A 20,836-nucleotide genomic window follows, 5' to 3' on the forward strand; every position below is an offset into this window, starting at 1 on the left:
TGCGATTGCACCGAGAGCCCGATTCATGTGGAGAAAAAGCAGGACAGAGGAAACTGGCTCACGGATTAACACTGGTGCGAGTGCAATCCGATTTCTTTTTTTTTTTTTATCGGATTGCACTCGCACATGAAAATCGCAGATGGAAAAGAGCCCTACTTCTGGGTGTGTTGGTGTAGCATCTGACTGCTGCTGAGAGGAGCCACAGAAGGGAACGTACTCAGTGTGCACAACCCGCACTGACACGGTGTCCGTGCGCTCAGGCAGTATTAGTGTACACACATGCTCTGGTTGAACACTGTCGATCAAAAGCATGGAAAGTCCCAAAAATGCAATTTGAGTGGGTGTAACGGTGCATGATGAGGGTGCACCAAAGCCGCCTCATTTTCATTTGCGCTAAAAGTAATTTTCTGAGGGACTGTACTACTAAAATACAAAGTGGGAAGGTCCCCTAGAATACTACAGCTAGTTTTAATATGAATGAGGCTGACCAACACAAAGTGATGGCGCATCCTACCAGTACACAATCGCTCACTGAAAGGAGACAATATGTTAAGGACTTCTAAATGGAGTCCTGCATAATAAGAGGAATAGTCCTGATGATGACAATAATTATTTCTGACAATTCTAGAGTAAGGCTATGTGCACATGTTGCATATTTGGTTGCAGAACTTTCTGCAGCTGCCAGCAGGAAAAACGCTTGTTTCTTTGTCGCTCCATTGGGAGACCCAGACAATTGGGTGTATAGCTATTGCCTCTGGAGGCCACACAAAGTATTACACTTAAAAGTGTAAGGCCCCTCCCCTTCTGGCTATACACCCCCAGTGGGATCACTGGCTCACCAGTTTTTGTGCTTTGTGCGAAGGAGGCAACACATCCACGCATAGCTCCACTTTTTAGTCAGCAGCAGCTGCTGACTATGTCGGATGGAAGAAAAGAGGACACATATAGTGTCCCCAGCATGCTCCCTTCTCACCCCACTGTATGTCGGAGGTGTTTGTAAGGTTGAGGTACCCATTGCGGGTACGGCGGCAGGAGCCCACATGCTGATTCCTTCCCCATCCCTTTTTACAGGGCTCTGGGTGAAGTGGGATTTACCGGTCTCCAGGCACTGAGACCGTGCTCCATCTACAGCCCCTGGAGAAGATGCTGGATGGAGCGGAGTACATCAGGGACATGGCCCTGCTTCCTCAAGGTACTCTGTGTCCCCGTGCATTTGGCGCTCACACCGCAGCATGCTGGGTGTTGTAGTGCGCCGGGGGACATCAGCGCTGCGGCGCCTGTGCCATGGCCTCATTCAGCTTTGCTGAAGCAGGCTCACTTATGGGAATTGGTCGCGCCGGCCGCTGGGACTGCGGCGCGGCTGGCACTTGTAGTGCGCCGGGGACTTCAGCGCGGCCTGCGCTTTTACGGCGGCCGCGCTGATAACTAGAGTCCCCGGCTTTTGCGGCCTGCTTCCGTTCGTTCCCGCCCCCAGACCTGCCAGTCAGGAGAGGGGCGGGACGCTGGCCACTTCCAGGAATCGGTCGCGCCGGCCGCTGGCAGCGGCGCGGCTGGCACTTGTGGTGCGCCGGGGACTTCAGCGCGGCCCGCGCTTTTACGGCGGCCGCGCTGATAACTAGAGTCCCCGGCTTTTGCGGCCTGCTTCCGTTCGTTCCCGCCCCCAGACCTGCCAGTCAGGAGAGGGGCGGGACGCTGGCCACTTCTATGAATCGGTCGCGCCGGCCGCTGGAACTGCGGCGCGGCTGGCACTTGTGGTGCGCCGGGGACTTCAGCGCGGCCCGCGCTTTTACGGCGGCCGCGCTGTTAACTCGAGTCCCCGGCTTCTGGGCCTAGTCTCCCTTCGTTACCGCCCACAGCCCTGACAGTCAGGGTAGGGGCGTGACGCTGCATAGAGCAGAGCTGAGAGCTGGAGTATGTTTTGCATACTCCACCCCTCTCACTGTGTGCACTGTGAATCCGGATTCCCGCACTTTCTCAGGCACGCCCACGGCTTCCTTCTCTACAAGGACACCGGCAGCCATTAGTGTCAGTTTCTGTACGATACAGAGACAAGTGTGGAAGACCCTGGCATTCTGATAGTCACACAATCGCTGTAACAGGCGTTAAGCAGCACCTGTGGTGCTAACCCCACTAGTGCAGAAGTGCACTTATAGATATGCTTGTACTATATACATTGCACTGTTTGGTCGCACGTTGTATATACCCTCCTGGATTATGCGGAGGAGTTATCAGCATATTCTCTGTGTAAAACAAAGGTGCAGAACCACATGTTTTTCTATACAGCTGGTACAGCATGTACGGCTATACGGCCGGCAGGTTACATAGACTCCCATTGTATGCACTAATGGCCAGGGGATGAGGACGGTGTCTGCAGTATTTACTGACAGTTTTTCTGAGACTATGGCTATGATACTAGAAGCCTAGCAGTCCGGACATGTCTCTCACAATATGGGCACTGTTGAATCATTGATCCATGGCCCCCCTCAGTGTGAATAACTAACAGCTCCGGGAATGTCACACGCATCCCAGAGTCACGGCTCTGCACGGACGTCAGTCCCAGACAGCCTAAGTGGGCTCGCTATGAGCGGCCTCGGTTTCATCAGGGTCCTAACAGAAGGACTCGCTGTGTAATGAGGCGGAAGTAGCGGCTCAGGATTCTGATCCTGAGACCGCTCTCAATCTGGATACACCTGATTGTGACGCCATAGTAAATAATCTTATAGCGTCCATCTATAGAATGTGGGTTATTTCTCACAGCTCCTCCAGTGGAGGAGTCAGCTTCACGTATTTTTCTGGACCACTCTGCCTTCAGAGAGGCAGTCCAGGAACACCACGCTTATCCAGATATGCGCTTCTCCAAACGGCTTAGGATACACGTTATCCCTGTCCCCTGACTTGGTCAAGGACTGGACCCAATGTCCCGAGCGGCATCCTCCAATCTCCAGGCTTGTAGCTAGATCCATAGTTGCAGTGGGAGATGGAACTGCAAACTCAAAGATGCCACTGACAGACAGATGGATCTCTGGTCGAAAGCCATCTATGAGGCTGTCGGCGCACCGTTGGCTCCGGCATTCTCTCCCTTGGGGCACTACAAGCTATTTCAGCTTGTCTTACACAGATTGACACGGTTACACGTACATCTGTGCCGCAGGTGGCATCCTTAACCTCTCAAATGTCTGCATTTGTTTCTTACGCGATTCAGGTTGTCCTGGACTCTGCGAACCGTGCGGCGGTAGCCTCCGCTACTCCGTGTTTTTAAGCAGAGCCTGGTCTGCTCGTTAAGTGAATGGAAGGCAGATTCTGCTTCCAAAAAAGGTTGCCTAACCAGTTGCCTTTTTCTGCTGACCGACTGTTTGGTGAGCGTTGGATGTAACCATCAAACAGTCCAGGGGTAAGGATTCATCCTTTCCTCAGCCCGGACACAACAAACCCCAACAGAGCAAGAGGCAGTCGGGGTTTTCGGCCTTTTCGAGGCTCGGGCAGGTCCCATTTTTCCTCGTCCAATGTGGACTCAAAACGATCAGAGGAGCTAAGATTCTTAGCGGGCTCAGTCTCGCCCAAAAAAGCGACAGTCTGAAAACCCGCTTCCAAGGCGGCTTCCTCATGACTTGCGGCCTCGGTCGGTAGCAGGCTCTCCCGCCTTGGCGATATTTAGCTGCCATAGGTCAATGACCATTGAGTGTGAGACATTCTGTCTCACGGGTACAGGATAGAGCTCACTTCTCGTCCTCCAACTCGATTCTTCAGAATTTCTCCACCTCCCGGCCGGGCCGCTGCTCTTCTGCAAACAGGGTGCACTCTATAGGCAGAAAGAGGATGACCCCCGTTCCTCTTCAGGAACAAGGTCACGGTTTTTACCCCAAGTTCTTTGCGGTACCTATAACAACGGGCCGTTCCGTCCCGTTCTGGATCTAAAAATGCTCAGCAAGCTCGTGGACACCAGGCGGTTCCGGATGGAATCCCTCCGCCATGTCATCGCCTCAAGGTCCCAAGGATATTTCCTAGCATCATTAGGCATCAAGGATGCTTATCCACACGTGCCGATTGATCCAGAGCACTAGCGTTTCTACGCTTCGTTATAGTAGACGAACACCCTCTGTTCGTAGCTCTACCTTCCGGCTAGCGACAGTCCAACTGGTCTTCGCCAAGGTCAGGGCAGCAGTAGTCACAGTCCTGCACTCTCAGGGTCACTCTGTGGTCCCGTATTTAGACGATCTACTTGTCAAGGCACTCTCTTAGGAAACATGCCAACACTGCCCGAACGTTGCGCTGGAGACTCTCTAGAGTTTTGGGTGGATCATCAACTTTTTAAAGTCAGATCCGACCCCGACCCTATCGATAACATATCTAGGCATAGAGTTTCTTACTCTCTCAGCGATAGTGAAGCTGCCGCTAGACAAACAGCATTCACTACGGGCTGCAAGCAGGGCTGTGGAGTCGGAGTCGGAGTCGTGGAGTCGGAGTCTGAGTCGGAGCTCATTTTGGTGGAGTCGGAGTCGGAGTTGGAGTCGGTATAAAATGCACCGACTCCGACTCCTAAAATATATAATAAATTGGGGACAGGAGTGCAATGCAGAATGTGCTGAATATTTTACTAAATAATAACATTTAGTATAATGCTTATATTTAAGTGAAAAATTTATTGTAGTATAATGTGAACATCAGACATTTAATTGTTTTTATGATACAATAATCAAGATATTTGGATAGAACATAAAATATTTATTGGATACAACTTTAGAACACAAAAAACTAATAAATTGTAAATATGTAATATTATATATATATACACAGTGTATATACACACACAAGATATATATGTAATCTACTGTATATTACATAGTGTATTACATATTTACAATTTATTACAGTTTTTTGTGTTCTAAAGTTGTATCCAATAAATATATTTTATGTTCTATCCAAATATCTTGATTATTGTATCATAAAAATTATTAAATGTCTAATGTTCACATACACATATTCATGTACTACAATAAATTTTTCACCTAACTATAAGCAATATATGTAGGAGTCGGAGTCGGAGCCGGAGTCGGAGTCGGAGCCGGAGTCGGAGTCGGTGCAAGAGAATTTGAGGAGTCGGAGTCGGAGTCGGAGTCGAAGGTTTGGCTTACCGACTCCACAGCCCTGGCTGCAAGCTCTTCTTTAAGAACCAGTCGCACACATTGAGACGCCTCATGCACTTCCTACGTAAGATGGTAGCAATGGAGGCAGTTCCTTTCGCGCAGTTTTACTGCGTCCACTACAATGGGACATTCTCCGCCAATGGGACGAGGAGTCGACGTCCCTCAACAGAGTCGTCGTTCTTTCTCAGGCGGCCAAGGAATCTCTACGGTGGTGGCTTCTTCTCACCTCTTGGTCAAAAAGAAGGTCCTTCCTATCCCTGTCCTGGGCGATAGTTACGACAGACGCGAGTCTATCAGGGTGGGGAGCAGTTTTTCTCCACTACAGCGCTCAGGGTACGTGGACTCAGCAAGAGTCCACTCTTCAGATCAATGTTCTTGAACACAGAGCAGTGTATCTTGCCCTACAATCCTTCCAACAGCGGCTGGAAAGCAAGCATATCCGACTTCAGTCGGACAGCTCCACAGCGGTGGCATACATCAACCACCAAGGAAGAACGCGCAACCGGCAAGCCTTCCAGGAAGTCCGGCAGGTTCTGATGTGGGTGGAAGACACGGCATCCACCATATCCACAATTCACATCCCAAGTGTGGAAACTAGGAAGCTGACTTCCTAAGTCGCTGAGGTGTGGCCGAAAGAGTATGGTCTCCTCACCCGGACGGGTTTCAGGAGATCTGGCGCCGCTGACAGAGGCCGGACGTCGATCTAATGGCGTCACGGCACAACATCAATGTGCCAGCTTCATGGCACGGTTTCACAATCATCGAGCTCTGGCGGCAAACGCCTTAGTTCAGCATTGGTCGCAGTTCCAGCTACCTTAGGTGCCACCTCTGGCATTGTTGCCCAGAGTACTGCGCTAGATCAAGACCGACTGCGGCCGCGCCATCCTCGTCGCTACAAATTGGCCAAGGATGTTGTGGTACTCGGTTCTGTGGTGCCTCACGGTAGGCTAACCGGGGGCACTACCAGACCAATCAGACTGGCTGTCTCAAGGGCCATTCTTCCATTTGAATTCTACGGCCCTCAACCGGATGGTGTGGCATTGAGTCCTGGAATCTAGTGTCGTCAGGATTACCTCAGGACGTGGTTGCCACCATGAGACAGGCTAGCATACCAACGTCCGCCAAGATTGACCACAGGACGTGGAAGATGTTCTTATCTCGGTGCTCGGCGCAGGGTGTTTCTCCCTGGCCGGTTGCATCGTCTAGGTTTCCTTCCTTCCTGCAATCTAGGTAGGAAAATGGGTTGTCGCTCAGTTCCCTTTAGGGACAAGTCTCAGCGCTATCTGTATTTTTTCAGAAACGACGACTTCCTCAGGTACGCACGTTCCTACGGGGAGTTTGTCTTCTCAGCACTCCGTACAAGCGGCCGTTAGAGCCCTGAGATCTGAACAAGGTTCTAATTGCTCTCCAGATGCCGCCTTTCGAGCCTCTGAAGGATGTCTCCCTTCCCGTTTTTCACGGGAAGTGGCCTTCTAGTAACGGTCTCGTCTCTTAGGAGAGTTTCCGAGCTAGCAACGCTCTCATACAAACTCCCTTCCTGGTCCTTCACCAGGACAGGGTAGTTCTGCGTCCGGTTCCGGAATTTCTCCCTAAGGTGGTATCCCATTTTCATATCAATCAGGATATCACCTCACCTTCTTTGTGTCCTCGTCCAGTCCATCATTTTCAGAAAGATTTGCATCTGTTGGTTCTGGTGAGAGCACTCAGGTTCTACTTCCCGCATGGCGCTCCTGCGCCACCCGGATGCACTCTTTGTCCTTGTCGCTGGTCGGCGTAAACAGTCGCAAGCTTCCAGATCCACCCTTGCTCGGGGGCTTGAGGAACCAATTCTTGAAACCTACAGTTCTACTGGGCTTCTGGTTCTCTCAAGGCCGAAGGCCCATTCTACCAGAGCCGTGGGTGCATCCTGGGCATTACGGCACCAGGCTACGGCTCAGCAGGTGTGTCAGGCACCCACCTGGTCGAGTCTACTTACTTTTACCAAGCATTATCAGATGCATACCTACGCTTCGGCAGACGCCAGCCTAGGTAGATAAGTCATTCAGGCGGCGGTTGGCCACCTGTAGGAGAGGGCCGTTTGACGGCCCTATCATGAGGTATTCTTTTACCCACCCAGGGATTGCTTGTGGACATCCCAATTGTCTGGGTCTCCCAATGGAGCGACAAAGAAGAAGGGAATTTTGTTTACTTACCGTAAATTCCTTTTCTTCTAGCTCCAATTGGGAGACCCAGCACCCGCCCTGTTTTCTCGGGGTTTTTCTGTTTTTTCGGGTACACATGTTGTTCATGTGGTATGGTTCAGTTCTCCGATGTTTCCTCGGATTGAATTGGTCTTTAAACCAGTTATTGGCTTTCCTCCTTCTTGCTTTGGCACTAAAACTGGTGAGCCAGTGATCCCACTGGGGGTGTATAGCCAGAAGGGGAGGGGCCTTACACTTTTAAGTGTAATACTTTGTGTGGCCTCCAGAGGCAATAGCTATACACCCAATTGTCTGGGTCTCCCAATTGGAGCTAGAAGAAAAGGAATTTACGGTAATTAAACAAAATTCCCTTCTTTGCCACCATTTTGTGGTTTGTTTTTTTTCTGTTTTTTTTTTTTGCTTTCAATTGTGAAAATGCAGAAAGAATTGACGTTGCAGATTTTGTTCTGCAACCAAATCTGCAAGGAAAAGAAATCCTGGACATGCGCACAACACTTCAGGATTCTCATAGACTTTGCTGGAATAAGGATTTCTTGCAGATTTGTAAAAATCTGCAACCAAAAGTGCAATAAAAACGCAACGTGTGCACACTGCCTTACCATTCTGAAATGTTGCGTGACTGCAGAAGATTAGTGACCGCAGTCATTGATGCCATGAATGCTCCTGAGTGTTTTATTAGTGTTTTTATTCATTTTCAGTCAAAAGCCATGAATCTGTATGAAGCCTGCCTGACCCTGCTTCAAGTCTATTCCAAAAACAACCTGGGGAGGAAACGTATAGATGTCACAGCGGAGGAGGATCAGTACCAGGACCTGCTGCTCATCATGGAGCTTCTCACCAACCTGCTGTCTAAGGAGTTCATAGACTTCAGTGACACGGGTAAGTGCAGGCGCCTGCAGAAACACAGTATATTGGGGGACACATTACATTGTATTAATCAGTAATCTTCCATCATTATTTGTCGCCTTTCCCCTTATTAATTTCTATTATAACTGCCACCATGCAGCTTCATCACAAGGCTCCTTAGTGAACTGTAGAGAAATCTGAATGTAATTTTTTTCCTTTAATTTAATTTAATTCCTTTAATTTAATTTAATTTTTCCAGATGAAGTTTTCCGCCCCCATGAACAAGGACAAGCAGCGAATAGGCCGGTGTCTGCGGCCGATGTAGTTTTATATGGGGTCAACATTGTGCTGCCATTAATGTCACAGGACTTACTAAAGGTTTGTGTTTCTAACTCTTCACATTCTTAGTAAAAAACTTTGCCATAGGTAATTTTCCTTCCATACCACCCACCACTGTCCCATAAGGCTATGTTCCCACGTTGCAGTTTTGCTGCATTTTTGTTTTCTTTTTTTTTCTTCTTTTTTTTTTTTTTTCTCCCCCATGAATTATAGCTGCCAACGACATTATGGGTGGGCTTCAGATGGCCGTATGTGCAAGAAGACAGCGCTTTGACCCATTAATAACTTATGGAGACCAGTGCACACAAGTGATTTTCCACGTAGACTTGTGGTCCGTGTGGAAAATGTATTGCAGCACTATTTTACAGATGAGAATAGTGCACTCATTTGAAGGCAGCGTCACCTGTCCGCGGTACGGACAAGCAAACCGCATGAATCATATTCGCATAGTGCAGATATGACAAAACGTCCGACATTCACTCATTTACCGTATTTTTCGTTTTATAAGACGCACTGGATTATAAGGCGCACCCCAAATTTGGAGGGAAAAAAAAGGTAAAAATAAATATGGGGTCTGTTTTATAATCTGGTGGGGTCTTTCCAGGGAGAGGGGGCAGCAGCGGAGCGGGGGTCACAGGAGGCAGGGGCGGTACTGGAGTACTGAAAGTAGTATAGAGGGGGGCCCAGATACTCACTGCGGGTGCTGCTCTGTGCGGGGCCGGCGACGCCGCTCTGCTCTGCTCTGTGCGGGGCTGGCGACACCGCTCTGCTTTGTGCGGGGCCGGCGACTGAGCAGCCGAGCAGGACGGAGCACCCATGCACGGAGCAGCCGTGCACAGAGCAGCCGAACAGGACGGAGCAGCCGTGCACAGAGCAACCGAGCAGGACAGAGCAGCCGTGCACAGAGCAGGACGGAGCAGCCGTGCACAGAGCAGAACGGAGCGGCTCCAAACAGAACAGAGCAGCAGCAGAGTGCATTGCTCGGAGCATCTCCCTGCCTCCTTTTGACCTCTCTGTACAAGTCCCCGGTAAGCTACATTTGGATTTTAAGACGCACCCCTCATTTCTTCATCGTTCCTTTGGGAGACCCAGACCATGGGGTGTTTTAGCTTCTGCCTCCGGAGGACACACAAAGTGCTACACTTAAAAGTGTAGCTCCTCCCTCTGAGCTTATACACCCCCTGGTAGCCAGTCCTAGCCAGTTTATCGCTTTGTGTTCAGGAGATCATACATCCACACATGCATTCTCATCTGATTGTTTGACTTTTGGAAAGAGTTTGAAGAAAAGCGGGTCCATGTCTGGACTCCCGGCATGTCCCTTCTCACCCCACTGTGTCGGCGGTGTTGTTAAAGTTGATATACAAGGCTGAAGCCTTACATGCCGCGCTCCTTCACCATCCCTTCTGGGCTCTGGCTTGAAGTGGGAGCCAGCACGGTCTCCATGCCTGGCAGGAGTCCGGTCTCCATCCACAGCCCCTTGAGGATTCTGTTGGACCGGAGCACTCATCCCCAGGGACATGGCCCTGCGTCTCAGCAGCTAAGTACCTGAGACGTTTATGTTGGGGGTCCCGGTTCTTTATTGTAAGGGGAGAGTATGCTGTATGTGATTGTTTTTAACTTTTCCGGCGGGTTCTCCAGCTTTTGCCTGAGAACTGCGCCGATGGTGCCTGCTTGTCGGCCTCGCCGCTTAAATTTAGGCCCCGGCTTCACCGGAGGCCTAGTTTCGTTTTCCTGCCCTCGCATGTCACTCATGCAGAGGGACAGGTTCGGCTCCTCCCGGCGGCCGTTCTACACAGGGGAGGGACACTCCCCACTGCTGGGGTGTCCCTCCTTCCCGGCAGGTCTCTATAGCCCTCCAGTTCCCGCTCTTTTATAGGAACGCCCCTAGTCCCGCCCCCTCCATTTCTCAGGCAGAGTTCACTCTGCTCTGGGACATCCTGCATTCTGCATCTCTGCTGAGGTGCTGTGCTCTGGGGGACCGGGCTTCGGGATCTGGAGGGCACACAACACCGCGCTCAGCGGTCTGGTAAGCCACAGCCGGTCTCTGATTGTGGACCTCTGTATATTCTCCCTGGGGTTCATTCTCTGCAAAGCCCCCACTCCAGCAGCATGTCTCCCACAAGGAGCAAGGCTCCAAAGCTTTATTCTGCATGCACTGCATGTAAGCTCCTGCTGCCTGAGCCGAGCATTTATCCACACTGTGATGGTTGCTCTAACTTGGCGGTGCCACAGCCTGAAGTCTCACCCCCAGTGGTCTCTCAGGCTGCTGCTGCACCTGTGATTGAACCCCCGGCCTGGGTAGAGTCCTTTTCTAGGTCCATATCCCAGTCATTTGCTGAGTCCATGGGACTTTTGTCCAGGACTTTGATGAATATGCATCAGCCCCCCTCTCAGGGTGCAACTAATACTCTTGACAGAGGACTCCTATGTATCCCATCGATTTCTCTGAGGGTGACTCAGATCTTAGTGACTTGATTGCTTCTATTAATTCTGTGCAGGATCTCAATCCGCCAGTCTCAGAGGAGCAACTCTCTTTGGCAGAAAAACATCAGTTTACCTCGCCTAAGAGAGTGAAGAGTGTGTTCTTTAACCACTCTAGTTTTCAGACCACTGTGACCAAACCCAGGGCCTGCCCTGACAAACGCTTTCCAAAGCGTGGTTCTGATGACCGGTTTCCATTTCCACCTGAGGTGGTCAAGGAGTGGTCTCACTCCCCAAAGGTAGACCCTCCGGTGTCTAGGCTATCAGCCCGGACCGTTGTGTCGGTGGCTGACGACACCTCACTTAAGGATTCCACTGACCGTCAGATTGACCTTCTGGCCAAATCTGTGTACAAAGCTGCGGGGGCCGCGTTTTCCCTGACTTTTGCAGCAGTGTGGGCTCTCAAAGCCATCTCTGCTTCTCTAGAGGAGATGCATTCCCTCACCAAGGAATCTATGCCTGAGATGGTTACCTTAACTGCTCAGGCTTCAGCCTTTTCATCTTATGCCATGTCTGCCATGCTAGAGGCTGCTCACCGCACTGCGGTGGCTTCAGCTAATTCGAGAGTGGAAGGCAGATGCTTCGTCCAAGAAGTTTCTTGCTGGGCTCCCTTTGCTGGTTCACGGCTGTTTGGTGAACAGCTGGATGAAATCATTAAAGAAGCTACTGGCGGGAAGAGTACTTCCATGCCACAAACTAAGACCAGGAAACCCGCCCTGGGTAGGAATCAATCGAGGTTTCGTTCCTTTCGTTCCTCCAACTGGTCATCCTCTAAGCCTTCCGCCTCGTCCGCTAACTCAGCCAAGGATCAGAAATCCAACTGGCGCCCAAAAGCGCGTCCGCAGAAGACCGCAGGAGGTTCTGCCACTAAGGCAGCTTCCTCATGACTCTCGGCCCGCTCCAGCCACGTCCTTAGTCGGTGGCAGGCTCTCCCACTTTGGCGCCGCTTGGTTAAAGCAGGTCTCCGATCAGTGGGTGAGAGACATCATATCTCACGGCTACAGGATAGAATTCTCTTCCAGCCCTCCAAACAGATTTTTTTTCTCTCAACTCCCCCCTGCTCCAAGGCCGCCGCCTTCTCGCAGGCCGTGGCGTCCTTGCAGGCAAACGGAGTGATTGTCCCAGTTCCCGCTCAGGAACGGTTCAGAGGTTTTTACTCAAATCTCTTCCTAGTTCCAAAAAAGGACGGTACCTTCTGGCCCATCCTGGATCTCAAGCTTCTCAACAAGCATGTCCGGGTGTGGCATTTTCGCATGGAGTCTCTGCGATCAGTCATTGCCTCTATGACCCAAGGGGAGTTCCTGGCGTCCATCGACATCAGAGATGCCTATCTACATGTGCCACTCGCAGTGTCACATCAGCGTTGGTTACGTTTTGCGATAGGAGAGGATAATTTCCAATTCGTGGCTCTCCCCTTCGGGTTAGCCACGGCCCCTCGGGTATTCACCAAGGTCATGTCGGCAGTGATTGCGGTCCTGCACCTCCAGGGGTTAGCAGTGCTTCCTTATCTGGACGACCTTCTGGTCAAGGGTCCATCCAGCGCAGACTGTCAGTGGAGTGTTTCGCTCACTCTCGCCACCCTAGCCCAATTCGGGTGGATTGTCAATCTTCCCAAATCCACTCTGACTCCGACCCAGAGTCTCACGTACCTAGGGATGCAGTTCGAGACTTTGCCGGCACTTGTGAAGTTGCCCTTAATCAAACAGCAGTCTCTCCGGCTAGCGGTGCGCTCTCTCCTGAGGCCCCGCCGTTATTCCCTCAGGCGCCTGATGCAGGTGCTGTGTCAAATGGTGGCTTCCTAGGAGGCGGTTCCCTTTGCCCAGTTCCATCTGCGTCCTCTGCAGCTGGACATTCTCCGCTGTTGGGACAAGCGGCCTTCCTCCTTACAGAGGTTAGTGGCTCTGTCGCCACGGACCAGGACCTCTCTTCAGTGGTGGCTTCGACCCCTCTCCCTGTCCCAAGGGCGCTCCTTCCTGGCTCCGTCCTGGGTGATTCTCACCACGGATGCCAGCCTATCCGGCTGGGGAGCGGTACATCTCCACCACAGAGCTCAGGGCACTTGGACTCTGTCCGAGTCAGCCCTTTTCAGTCAATGTGCTGGAAACCAGAGCTGTGCTTCTAGCTCTCCTAGCCTTTCACCACCTGTTGGCGGGCAGGCACATTCGAGTCCAGTCAGACAACGCGACCAGCGGTTGCCTACATCAATCACCAAGGCGGGACACGCAGCCGCCTGGCAATGTTGGAGGTCCAACGCATTCTTCAATGGTCGGAGGACTCCAAGTCCACCATATCCGCAGTCCACATCCCTGGCGTAGAAAACTGGGAGGCAGATTATCTCAGCCGTCAATCCGTGGACGGTGGCGAGTGGTCTCTGCACCCGGCAGTGTTTCAGTCAATCTGCCGCAAGTGGGGCACTCCGGACGTGGACCTAATGGCATCCCGTCACAACAACAAGGTTCCGGTTTACGTGGCTCGCTCCCACGATCCTCAGGCCTTCGCCGCGGACGCTCTGGTTCAAGACTGGTCCCAGTTTCGTCTGTCCTACGTGTTTCCCCCTCTAGCTCTCTTGCCCAGAGTCCTGCGCAAGATCAGAATGGAGGGCCGTCGAGTCATCCTCATTGCACCGGACTGGCCCAGGCGAGCTTGGTATCCGGACCTGCTCCAACTGTCCGTGGAGATGCCGTGGCATCTTCCGGACCGTCCAGACCTGCTCTCGCAAGGTCCGTTTTTCCGCCCGAATTCTGCGGCACTCAAATTGACGGCGTGGCTCTTGAGTCCTGGATTTTGACGGCTTCTGGTATTCCTCCTGAAGTCATCTCCACTATGACTCGGGCCCGCAAGTCTTCCTCCGTCAAGATCTATCACAGGACTTGGAAAATTTTCCTGTCCTGTTGTCGCTCTTCCGGCCATTCTCCTTGGCCATTTTCGTTGCTGACCCTTCTGTCTTTTTTACAGTCCGGTCTGCAGCTAGGACTGTCCCTCAACTCTCTCAAGGGACAAGTCTCAGCTCTATCAGTGCTGTTCCAGCGGCGTCTCGCCCGGCTGGCTCAGATCCGCACCTTCATGCAAGGTGCGTCTCACATCATTCCGCCTTATCGGCGGCCCTTGGATCCCTGGGATCTTAACTTGGTCCTCAGGGTATTGCAGAAACCCCCCTTTGAGCCTCTTAGGGAGGTTTCTTTGTATCGTCTTTCTCAAAAGGTGGCCTTTCTAGTTGCCATAACTTCTCTCACTAGAGTCTCTGATTTGGCTGCGCTCTCCTCGGAGTTACCTTTTTTGGTTTTTCACCAAGACAAGGTAGTTCTCCGTCCGACCCCGGACTTTCTTCCTAAGGTGGTCTCTCCCTTCCACCTTAACCAGGATATTTCCTTGCCTTCCTTCTGTCCGGCCCCTGTTCATCGCTTTGAGAAAGCGCTGCATACTCTAGATCTGGTGCGTGCTCTCCGGATTTATGTGGCTTGCACCGCTGCGCTTAGGCGGTGCACCTCTTTTTGTGCTAACCACAGGGCGGCGCAAGGGTCTCTCTGCTTCTAAGCCGACCTTAGCTCGTTGGATTAGGTCGGCCATTTCGGACGCCTACCAGAGTACTCAGGTGCCTCCCCCGCCGGGGATTAAAGCACACTCGACCAGAGCTGTCGGTGCCTCTTGGGCTTTTAGGCACCAGGCTACGGCTCAACAAGTCTGTCAGGCTGCCACTTGGACTAGCGTGCATACCTTTTCGAAGCACTACCAAGTGCATGCTCATGCTTCGGCAGATGCGAGCTTGGGCAGACGCATCCTTCAGGCGGCTGTCTCCCAAAGGAACGATGAAGAAAAAGAGAATTGTGTTACTTACCGTAAATTCTTTTTCTTATAGTTCCGTATTGGGAGACCCAGCTCCCTCACTGTTGCCTGTTGGCAATTTTCTTGTTCCGTGTGTTATCACCGGCTGTTGTCGTGGACAGTCTCCGGTTGTTCCGGTTCTTACTCGGTTCTACTTGTGGGTGGCTATTCTCCTTCAGCTTTTGCACTAAACTGGCTAGATCTGGTTCTCCAGGGGGTGTATAAGCTGAGAGGGAGGAGCTACACTTTTAAGTGTAGTACTTTGTGTGTCCTCCGGAGGCAGAAGCTAAACACCCCATGGTCTGGGTCTCCCAATACGGAACTATAAGAAAAAGAATTTACGGTAAGTAACAAAATTCTCTTTTTTCCTCCCACAGTTTTGGGAGGAAAAGTGTGTCTTATAATCCGAAAATTACGGTATTTAGATTTACGCAGGCACAGACCTATTGGGTAAAAGCAGAAAAAGCAAGACAGTGATGGTTTAGAATGGAAAATCCTGGTGACGGGTGTATTTTGTATAGCTGTGTTGTATCCTGAGCTTTATGGCATCCATGACCTATTTCTGTTTTTTTTCCCGCAGTTCCCATCATTATGTAATCAATACTACAAGCTGATCACATTCATATGTGAAATTTTCCCGGAGAAGATTCCACAACTTCCAGAAGATTTGTTCAAGAGCCTCATGTACTCTCTGGAGCTGGGGATGACCTCGTATCCTCTTTGTGCCTTGTGCCAGGAACTAAAAAGCCAATTGTGTTCTCATTACAGCACAATGCTGCAACAAAACATAGAAGAAACCTCTGTAAAAGGACTTAAAGAGGTTTTCTCACAAACTAAGTTAATTTTAAAGTTAAATAGATCTTGAAATAATAAGTTCCACAATTGGATGTGTTTTAGAAAAATACTCCTGTGCTAAAATAATCTTAAATGTGTCCCTGCTATATACTGTGTAATGGCCGTGTATGACTTTACAGGGGGACATGGTCTGATCATTCTACAGCTCCTGGGCAGGGGAGGAACAAAACAAAAAATATAAAAATATTACAGCACAAAATAATTTCTGATTCTTTCTGTGAGGTAAAACCTTTTTCTGTGTTTTTTTTTTTTTTAAATGTTTTACCTCAAAGAAAGAATTTTGTGATCCCGTGCTGTAATGACTGTATACTCTTTTTTTTGTGTCCTCCCCTCATATTATACTTATCAGCATTTTGTTCTAAAATTATGTTGAAATTAAATCCCTGTCATCTTATTGCCGTTAATCCCTTTCTTGTGCTGGCTATCACAGAGCAATCCCCCCCCCCCCCAAAATAGACCTTATACATATGACATCCAGGTAGGACTTTAGTCATTAAAACCTTTTAGTGCCGGGCCTCTCTCATGCTGCCATGTGAATGCTGGCGCTTCTACTTTGCAATGAGGAAAAAGTCATAATATTAAGGACATTTTGCAATATGTCAGGGTTATCACAAATGGCCCAGATCTCCTCAAACATAGCTCTCAGTAATGACTACATAAGTATTGTACCCTGCATGTCATCATGCATTTGTGCTTGGAAGTTTGTGAACCCTTCAGAATTTTCTGTATATCTATCTGCCACTAAGACGTGACATTGTATCATTTTTCTCAATTAAAAAAAGAAAATCTTACTTTTTTGTTTTTCTCCTATTTGTTTTTTTTTTTAATCTGCTTCTAGGACTTGTGTGAAAGTCTGATGTAGCTTTAGATAACATTTATGCAGAAGTATTGGAGATTCTGAAGGATTCACAAACTTTTAAAGGGAATATGTCAGCAGGTTTTTGATGCCCCATCTGGGAGCAGCATTATATAGGCGAAGAGATCCTGAATCCAACGATGTATCACTTAGATTAGTGGCTGCAGCGGTTGTGACGCAATCTGAATTTTTAGATTTACCGATGTATCAGAGCTGAGAGAGCTGCCCCCGCCCGCACCACGCTCTCTATAGAGATTGTACATTGACAGTGAGGTGTCAGAGGAGGGGGGCGGACTGCCGTGCCGGACTGTTATGCGTGTGATATTGTAGTCCAAGCAATGAGAAGTCCGGATGCTTAACCAAACATGGCAAATAAACATCAAATCGGACCTTGACAATACAGGGATCCCTAAATTCCTTATTTTAACCCTTGCAACATTCTGTGTTAAGCTTGCATAGCAAAAACCTGCTGACAGATTCCCGTTAAGCATCATATGCATGCTGTTTCACATGTTATTGGAGTCTTGTTGTTATATTGCGATAGTGACCTTAACTGTACTGATAAGAATGAGCTCGGAGGTTTCCCAGCTCTGTCTGGAAGCATTAACCCCACTAGCGGAGCAGTGTGCGAAAGCGCAGGACACGGACTCGCCTCTCCTGGTAGCAACAAGGCATTTCTTAAAGGTCGGTGCAATAATTTCTCTTTAACGCACTGTTTTCAGTGATCACCAGTTGCTTCATGGCTCTTGTGCTCTCCACAGCTGGTCTTTGACATGCTTGTCTTACAAAAACACAACACCGAAATGACGACGGCCGCGGGGGAAGCATTCTACACATTGGTCTGTTTAAACCAGGTAAGATCAGCACCAGTCATACTGCCTCATACTTATAGTATCACTATATACTGCTGCACAGTGGTCCCTCAATCAGCAGGGGTAACGGGTGGTGCAGTGCTTTCATATTGATGACTATGTAAGGGGAATACATGAAATAGCAGAAACTGCTATTTCATGTATTCCCCTTGCATAGTCACTGGTGTGCATCCTTATCTCCCCATAGTGATGTTTTTTAGGTTTTTGCACCCAGTTCAGACTTAGAATGGTGTTCCAAACGTTATTCCTTATTTCTTTCATATTGATGACTAGTCATGAGGATAGGACATTAATCTCACATCATTGGGGTGTGACACTCGGTACCTCTGCTGATCAGCTGGCGGCCCGATGTGATCAGTTGCAGAGCAACACAGCTCTATAGTGGCTGCAGCGGGGTATTACATATCCTCCACTATTCACGTATGTGCAGTACCCGGCCGTGACCACTATACTGTTGATGGAGCTGTTTGTTTCCCTTCTGCAGCCAATCACATCCAGCCGCTGGTTGCATCGGGAACAGCTGATTCGTGGGTGTGCTGGATGACGTACCGTACCCCCTTTTGATTTGATATACGTGATCAATTTTAAGGATGCACAATCATTATACAAGTACTGGACAACCTCTTTGCAGGGAATCTGTCACTAGGTTTTTGCCACCTAATCTGAGAGCAGCATAACATAGGGGCAGAGACCCTAATTCCAGCAATGTCACTTACTGGGCTGTTTAGTGTAGTTTTGATAATCTCCTGCTGATTAAACTATGATTTTATCATTAGAGGACTATTTGGAGTGCTGCAGGTAGTCCAGCATATTCATGAGCTCTGTATAACTGCTAGATCTGCAGCAGAAAAAAACATTGATTTTATCAAAATGAAAGCAAACAGCTCAGTAAGTGACACATCACTGGAATCAGGGTCTCGTTCTCTACATTATGCTGCTCTTAGATGGGGGAGCAAAAATCTGGTGACAGATACCCTTTAATTTGAGGGTAATGATTATAACTGCTATTATACTGCTGAACCTCAGGGGCACATGACTAAAGACAGATTCACTCAACCATATATTGGTTGTTTTTTTCTTGTCCATATTCCTCAGCCTCCCTGCATGGTCTCACCATTTCAATTAAAACCTTGTTTATATAGTAAAAAACCTGGATGCAGGCAGTGCCTTGATGACAGATGTTTCGCATTAATTGCTTTATCAGGAGCTGCGAAACATCCAATTTCCTGGTGCTGCCCGCATCCCTCTACATACAGGTTTTAAACTATATGAAATGAAGGTTTTAATTGGAACGGTGAGTGCCAACTTTTTCTCTTGAACAGTTTCCACGCCCGGACGTCTCTATAGGGCCTCATGCTTGGTCTCATCATCTGTGCTAGCAGTAGGGCCAGCATGATATGAATTGGCTCTGAGTGACTATTTTTTTTATTGTTCCCCCTCTTCTTTCCTTGCAGGCAGAGTATGCAGAGTTGGTAGAAACGCTATTATCAAGTCAACAAGATCCTCTCATTTACCAGCGTCTAGCTGATGCCTTCAACAAACTGACAGCAAGCAGCACGCCTCCGACGCTGGACCGGAAGCAGAAAATGTCCTTCCTTAAGAGTCTGGAAGAGTTCATGGCCAATGTTGGAGGTCTCCTCTGTGTTAAATGAGAGGCCAAAGTTTTATAGGGACCCTCTCTGCAAAATGCACTGAACCTGCTGATGGCTTTCTAACCCCCCCACATCTGCTCCCAGGCCTACACTCGCATTTCTGGGTAGTTTTTAAAGAACGTTAATTTAAGTTACGAGACGAGGGGTCAGTAAGACGCATCAGCCGTATGACTATTCACAAAGCACAGCGCTGTGCTAGGACGGATGACTGGGTAAAGGTATTTTTTTAAGAGATTTCCATATGCCTGCAAACAGATAATGGCACGCCTGTTCTTTGCAGTGCCTTTCCTCTCCCATCACCCTTTGGTCAGAAGCGTTATATGCCTATTGAATGATTTATTATTTTTTGTTTTTAACCTATAGAATATTTTTTTCACTTTGGTAAAGAATGTTAGACCGAATGTGCAGTAGACACAAATATGTAGAAGTGTCTATCTGCAAATCATTTGTTTTTTATTCTCCTTCCTTCCACACCCTCATTCTTGCTTCTGATTAAATCAGTAAACCAAATGATTTTTTTTTTTTTATGAAAAAAAACAAACACAATATAAAGACTTTGGGATTATTTTTGTGTACATGAACCAAGCGTTGCATGTTTTTATGTCTTTTTGATATATATTTTTTTTCTTTTTGCCTTGCCCTAAATGATTTTTGGCCAGGAGTCTAAACAAAAGTAAAGAAAGCAAAGAGGGGGGAGAGAAAAAGATACCCAAGAATTTTGTTTTTCCTAATAGAATGAGTTAATTTGTCACCATTTCACTGCCTTACAAAAGATGCAAACTAAAATATATGTATATTATTTAATATGTATACGGGTTTTATAGCCCTCCCCTCCACAAAAAAAAAAAAAAAAGATTTTAACCGTTCTTGAGCACCTATTTTGGGCATGTAGGTCCTTAAGCCCACACTATTTTGTGGAGTCACCTGGATGAAAGCTTAATGTGTGTATGTGGGATTGATTTGCACAGCCGGGTTTTTGTTTTATTTCCCCCCGTCCTCCCTTCCCCCTTCTCTTTTTACATGATTCTTCTTATTCCCTCCTTTTCTTTTCCCTTTGGACTGTTAGTTTCAGCAATACAGATGAAAGAGATGGAAGCTGATCGTGTCGACACGCTTTAAGTTGGGGCATTAGGTGATGCAAATTATGCTGTTCTGGTCAAATGTTTCCAGTGTGCGTCTTTTTATTTTCTTTATTTTTTTTTTTTCCTTTTTTTAAATTTGTATAAAATGTACAGTATAAACCGCTTCGAGTCTCTAGTTTTTTTTTCTATCTTGTAGCCAAACGGCGAAACCACTGTCTTTTCGGCGAAACATAAACAACTAGAACATGATTAGAATTGGTGCAAATCAGTTTGCCACAGCCGGTCCATTCATAGCGTCAGTAATCTGTGAACCCTGATTTTCAATCCATCCAAAGCTCCTCTTGATTAGCTAGTCTGGCACCATGTCATCCTTACGGCATAACGTACATGTGATGTCTTGCCAGGCCGGCTAATCAAAACTAGAGCCTCGGATGCCATAGGAGGCGGATCTCAAGACTCCTGTCCTGTGGCTGCACATTACTGACCGGGCTAATGGATCATCACATCAGCTCTACTGATGACGTCCCCGACTACACCTTCCTAGTGTGGAAACTGATGACGTGTGGATTTACTATGGCACCGAGAAGCCATGATCTGTGCTCAGATATAATGGGCTGTAAATCCTATATATATATATATATATATATATATATATATAATATATATATATATATATATATATATAT

General features: G+C 48.5%; 1 protein-coding gene across 1 annotated transcript in view; it reads left to right on the forward strand.

Annotated features, from left to right (window-relative positions):
- XPO4 (exportin 4) overlaps positions 1-20,313 on the forward strand; it is a 185,530-nt gene extending 165,217 nt beyond the window's left edge. The window contains exons 18-23 of the mRNA XM_075337399.1: positions 8,044-8,224; positions 8,451-8,569; positions 15,414-15,544; positions 17,111-17,228; positions 17,306-17,398; positions 18,871-20,313. Of these exons, the coding sequence (XP_075193514.1) occupies positions 8,044-8,224; positions 8,451-8,569; positions 15,414-15,544; positions 17,111-17,228; positions 17,306-17,398; positions 18,871-19,068 (840 nt within the window). The 3' untranslated portion in view covers positions 19,069-20,313. The remainder of the gene's footprint in view (positions 1-8,043; positions 8,225-8,450; positions 8,570-15,413; positions 15,545-17,110; positions 17,229-17,305; positions 17,399-18,870) is intronic.
- The last annotated feature ends 523 nt before the right edge of the window (positions 20,314-20,836 follow it).

This window comes from Anomaloglossus baeobatrachus, chromosome 2, assembly GCF_048569485.1.
Source record: "Anomaloglossus baeobatrachus isolate aAnoBae1 chromosome 2, aAnoBae1.hap1, whole genome shotgun sequence".
NCBI lineage: Eukaryota > Metazoa > Chordata > Amphibia > Anura > Aromobatidae > Anomaloglossus > Anomaloglossus baeobatrachus.